This window comes from Pseudomyrmex gracilis, unplaced genomic scaffold, assembly GCF_002006095.1.
Source record: "Pseudomyrmex gracilis isolate BER0280 unplaced genomic scaffold, ASM200609v1 scaffold_42, whole genome shotgun sequence".
Taxonomy (NCBI): domain Eukaryota; kingdom Metazoa; phylum Arthropoda; class Insecta; order Hymenoptera; family Formicidae; genus Pseudomyrmex; species Pseudomyrmex gracilis.
This window is the reverse complement of record NW_018020626.1, coordinates 174,693-180,485: the sequence shown is the minus strand read 5'-3', so window position 1 is coordinate 180,485 and position 5,793 is coordinate 174,693. Positions and strand designations below refer to the sequence as shown.

The 5,793-nt window shown below is 35.4% G+C and overlaps 1 protein-coding gene across 1 annotated transcript in view; it reads right to left on the bottom strand.

Moving 5' to 3' along the window:
• Window positions 1-2,874: 2,874 nt before the first annotated feature.
• The window catches only part of LOC109853046 (short transient receptor potential channel 5-like), a 7,364-nt gene continuing 4,445 nt past the window's right edge, over window positions 2,875-5,793 (bottom strand). The window contains exons 7-13 of the mRNA XM_020424756.1: window positions 4,739-5,009; window positions 4,545-4,650; window positions 4,101-4,402; window positions 3,721-3,972; window positions 3,493-3,608; window positions 3,188-3,335; window positions 2,875-3,041 (exon numbers count right to left, since the gene is read on the bottom strand). Coding sequence (XP_020280345.1) covers window positions 2,875-3,041; window positions 3,188-3,335; window positions 3,493-3,608; window positions 3,721-3,972; window positions 4,101-4,402; window positions 4,545-4,650; window positions 4,739-5,009 — 1,362 coding nt within the window. The remainder of the gene's footprint in view (window positions 3,042-3,187; window positions 3,336-3,492; window positions 3,609-3,720; window positions 3,973-4,100; window positions 4,403-4,544; window positions 4,651-4,738; window positions 5,010-5,793) is intronic.

Sequence of the window (5,793 nt, the reverse complement as noted above, 5' to 3'; positions counted from 1 at the left end):
CTCTTTAACAATTACTTACGTATTGAAAAAATATATGGAGAACATATATATTTTATTTTAATTATACATAAACCCGAACAAATTATTTTATACGCGTCTTTCTCTTATTTAAATGAAATGATTTTGCATTTTTGTTTTTTACAAAGAACTGAGAGAGCGTAAGAACATATTTCAAAGTGTAAGAAATAAATGTAAAAATGACAAGCATGAGAGTTCGCTGATTTCAGTTCGACCAAAAATCCACCCTCAGATTTCGAATTTCTTAATGGAAATATTTTTAGACAGGAGTCTTTTGCGTTATTTGTATAATTAATAGAATTCTCTCTCGTAGTGTAATCTATAACCCGCGTCATATCTATCATGGAAAGATTGATGATAGTAGGAAAACTTACTTTAAGAGGAACGTGATATCCGTCTTGTAAGCACTTTACTTTAATATGTATATATCGAGGAATAGCTTATGTTGAGGGTTACTTTAAATACCTTTAACGCAAAATGAGACACTTAAGATAAGCACAAATATCGTTCTTAATATAAGTTTAAATATGATAAAAATTAAAAAATTGCCACATATTTATTTTATAATTACTAAACGTGTCAGAATTTTCTCTTACCTACTCGCGCCGTTAAGACTTCAAATGTTCTTCTCGAATTTTGTTTTTCATTATTCTAATACGGTTCATGAATGAAAGAATATTCGATTTGTGTGCATCACCGATCTTTGTCTTGTTCTCTCGTTCACTACAGACTCAAATTGAGTGTCATCAGACTTTTCATTTCAAAGCACCCGTCCACGTTGATCTCTTTCTCTTATCTTAAACGCACAATTCGTATTCTATTCTACCATTCCTCAAATCTGCTCGTTGAAAATTATTCGCGTTCAGATACTATCGTACAGTTTATTGAACTCATGATGTTCAGATAATTAGATGTCAAGGAAAATTGTATTGTCAAAATTTCACGCGGTAGTTAACCGCAGCAGCAACACTTAAATAAGTTCCCAATTTTCTTTCAAATCTATCATTTTTTTTTTCTCTTGCACATACACGAGAATCACAAAGTAACATATATTTAACTTTTGAAATATTCGGGAAACTATAATACAAACATATATTGTATATCAGACATATTTTTTTAGCAGGAAATATCTGAGTTGCTTGAGTCGTGATTGTGTTGTTAATAAATTACTATGCAGTTTAGGAGGTATAGCATTTTGCTTTTCGATGATAGACACCAACATGTGTTTATAGCACGGGAGTCGCGTGCAAACTGACAGCGACATCGGTCCATCGCGGCGCGCACCCTCACAAGCTCTTTCTATTCCTCTCCCCACCCACATCTCATCTAGTTGTCCGCCCTTGTTTCTATATAAAAAGTTCTTTAAGAGAAAAAAAGAGAAAGAAAGAGAGAAAGAAAGAGTCAGTTTCTCTTGGGTGACATTCTCAATTGAATGTCTCCCGAAACAGAGGTAAAGTGAGATTGGGAATCAGACTATGTGACTGAGAATGTCAAAGGACGAAATGATATCTTCGTGCAAATACACTCAAAAAATGATAGTAAGTTGCCACGGTTATCTGATGGCCATAGGTCACAGCTAAAATGTTCGGACAAACTTTAGAAGTAAGTTGTTTTTACGTCACACTAAAAAGAAAACTTATATATGTCGTGTAAATATTTAGACAACTTTTACTTTAGAAAGAGATCGAACACACACGTATACACGTACATTCGTAGAATCAAATTTACAGATGCTTTCGATCAGTAAAGGGCAGGTTACAGTGTGTATGTAGGATGGATATTACATAGAAACAAGAAGCAGAAATTACGAAACAATCACGTCTATTAAGGGTAGTTGTAGGAGGAGTTAACACAAACGTACACATAATATGCTTCGTTAGTATCTCACACATAGAACCTGTAAAATGTATTGCCGTACGCATTGTTCGTCCGCAAATTATTACCGAGGGTCGCTCGAACGTGAGGTGAATCCTAGAAGATCTGTTTCGCAACGAGATCACGAAGATGTAACGCACACGTTTTTGGGATAAAAAAAACGTTTTCTTTGGGCTTAGTTTATTTTTCGATAAAAAAAGAGAGAGAGAGAGAGAGAGAGAGAGAGAGAAAGAGAAACAAAAAACTAATTTCTCAAAATTAGTAATTATCGTCCTGAATTGTTTTTAATGTTTACTTTTATATTTATTTTTATTATGTTCTTATGTACAAGTAAGAATAAACTTTTAAAATTTGAAGGACAATTATTTGTTATTCCAGCAAAGAAAAAAGAAAATACAGACAATGAAGCAAAGAAAACATGAAGAAGCAACTAATGTATAAACAACAACAAAAAATATGAATTTATTAATGAGTGTTACGGATGCTTGGAGATATCAAAGGCGACTCCTCCCCCTATCACCTGCTTCGTTGAAGATGTCCTTCTGTTTTTAACATTTCTTGAATAAAAAATACATACGAATTAAATTACCTATCTTTCGATCTAAGAAATTGCTTTTGCATAACGACGTAAACTTGCTAATTTTATCTCGCTTTTTGCACGTATAATATTCACAACGCGTATTTCATCGTTTTTTCTTCGGATAATATCTCAAGGCTATGCTGAGTAATACGCTAATACGCAACCGCAATCAACTCGATTAAACGTTCATGCAGCAATATTTCTTTGCATATTTTTGCAATAAGACACTGTTACCATACTAAAAAGCTACCTTTATTTTTATATATCTCAATAAAATACATTTTAATCCTTAAAAATTGAATATTACACAGAGATTGAGTGTCTCTTGTTGTGCTTTCTGACTGCTGTATGAATAAAAGATTATGAAATAATATTGTAGAGAACGCGCGCGAAGATGTTCCTTAAGACGGACTAAGAGCTTCCTTCAGAATATTGCTGAATTCCATCAATTCCTTTCTCAATTTTTGCATGTCCGTTTCTTCTACCGCTTCTCTATGCTGACGGAAATAACGTTGCACCAGTTGTGCCATAATCGATGCGAAATGATGGTCCTTCTTTTCTTCTAAATCTTCCTGTGTGAAGTGTATTATAAAATAAATGAAGCATTTAACACGCAATATGTTTTTTTTTTCGTTTTCTCTTTTTTTTTTTTTTTTTTTTTTTTTTTTTACTTTGTGTTTTTTTGTCTCAGATTCATTCTGACTTTGAATCAACAATTTGTAAAGTCCCATCGTGCTCGTTTGCCGGGTGGTGGCTTAATCAATACTTTAATGTACTCGATAATCGGCTTTAACCCCGTGAATATCGAGAATATGAAGAATGGAGGTGGAAGCGTGGTCGTCAGCATAAAATCAACATAAGCCTGAATAAATTATTTTAATATTTATTATCTCTCTCTTTTTTATTTAAATAAAATTTTGCATTTTTTTTTTTTTTTTATAAATCCTGAGAGAGCGTAAGAACGTATTTAAAAATGTAAGAAATAAATTTAGAAATGACAAGCATGAGAATTCGCTAACTTCAGTTCGGCCAAAAATCCACTCTATGTTGACGTTATCGGTCACTCTGGTGAAGGTGTTCGCCATACACGCGATTAGCATATTCAAAACGACTACCACGGAAATAAACTGAAAGCCTGGGGAATGCGAAACAAGTGATAATTAATGCGACTCGCATCGGCTATAAGTGATTTTATGAGTAATATTATTTAGCTGATGAGGAACGAAGAGAAAAACACGCGCACTTACTGCCAAAAGAAAGATAACCGATAAATTCGGTGAAGCTGTGACGATTGATTATTGTTTCAGACTCCCTTTCACCCGGAAGGTTTTCGATTATCACATCGGCGCTTTCTACCGGACTCATGCAAAAAATCGCCCAAAAGAGAGTCTTTAAGGTGGACTTGAAGTCGACGAAGGAACTCTCTTGTTCTGTCTTCAGTTTCGACTCGTCATCCGTCTGCACCATGCCGTCATAATACTGATAAAGATGACACAGTCCTGAAAAAGGATTCAAGTTGATTATTTTTATACGTCGACGTTGAATTATATATGCAAACGAAAAACACACGAAATTGTTGTCCGCTCGTTGCTTTTTTATACATTTGATTGAATGTTGCGTATCTTACCAACGGTGAAAGCTATAATCATGATACCGAATATCACAACAAAATGCATGACATCTCTGATCATTTTTATTAAAGAAAGCTGCAACGGTCCGAGATCGTAGTCCAGCTGGCAGATAAATAACAGTTTAAAGAACGCCATGATCGCCGCGAGACAAAATATTCCTTCTGCTATTAAAGTCGGATCGTACTTGTGCCAATACTTTCTCTCTAGATCACGCTGACCGTTTATTCTGACGTCCAAAGCGGCAACTATCCAGAAGAGAAACGTCAAAACGAACAGCACGAGCATTATAAACTCATACCTGTATATATCGCGCCCAACAAGAATCATATTTATTGAAGATATTTAAATCGTGCATTTTTTTATGGATTTTGAATTTGTGTAAAAATTAAAATTATTCTCGATAAAAATTACGCAAAACAAAACGTCGTCTATATTCTTACCAGTTTGCGCGCGATTTGAAGCATCTGCCCGGACCGTCCGTAATGCATAATCGAATGAACGCAAGTATGTACGATATTACGTAGACAGCGAGAACCACTTCGTATCCTGAAAAGAACGAAATTGCTGTGAATATATTTATTTGAAAGAGAAAAGTCGAGTTTTTTAAATTATATAAAAATTATCAGGCGCACACCAGTATTGGGTGGACCACGAAGCTGTTCGATTTTGTCGCTTTGCGACTGCAGAAACACAAACGTGAGAAATATAAAATAGTTCGCCACGGACGAGAGAAATTTGTTAACCGGGATTTTGAAGAATCTCGCCTGTTTTGAGTTCGGCGCGAACAATATGACAAATCCGATAAATGGTAACATGAACATCTGCGGGATTACCGACAAGCACTTCACCCACATGCTTCTGACCTTCCAACTGTGCCAGGTTCCGATCCACTGACTCTCCAGGATCTAAAAAAAAAAAAAAACGAAAACTTTAGAAGCACATTTTTATTCGTAATAAAACTTTGTTTTCGCAATTTCTCGCGCCACACAGCAGTCTCGACCGAGTTCACGTACGCTAATCGGATTGCTATGTTTCTAGGCGCCGGAAATCCTGTCTGGACTGAAGCTTGTTCGATATGAAACGTACACTAGCACAGATGCGTTGAAAAAAACTTATCAAGATTAAAAGATTGACGAAAAAATGCTCTTACGTGGGTTTTTCTTTGTTTTAATAATTACAACGTTACTTTTTTACTGCTAATTGGCAACTTTTTTTTTATCCTATATAAAAAAAGTCATTTGGACCGAGAAATGCGCGTTTTGGAGCCGAATGTATCGCATCTATTGTTGCCTCTTTTCCGCGTTGCCGATTGGTTGGTTGGTTGATCGAGTCGAATCGAATCGGTAAGATGGAGAGAGTGAATAATGAAAAGCGATTTTGAGACAGTTCGTCGTATATGTAGAGAAAATTAAAAACGTAACTAAAGTCACGTGACAGGAAAGAGTAGAAAAACAAAATAACGTGACTGTAATTTATATTATATATAACATTAAATAATACATATTATACATATAATTTATTATATATTTATAATATTATACTTTATATTGTATTATATGTATTATATACATACTACAGTAATGTCACTGACCTCGGCCGCGCGGCCTTGGCGGAGTCATTGACCTCGGCCGCGCGGCCTTGGCGGGGTCACTGACCTCGGCCGCGCGGCCTTGGCGGGGCACTGACCTC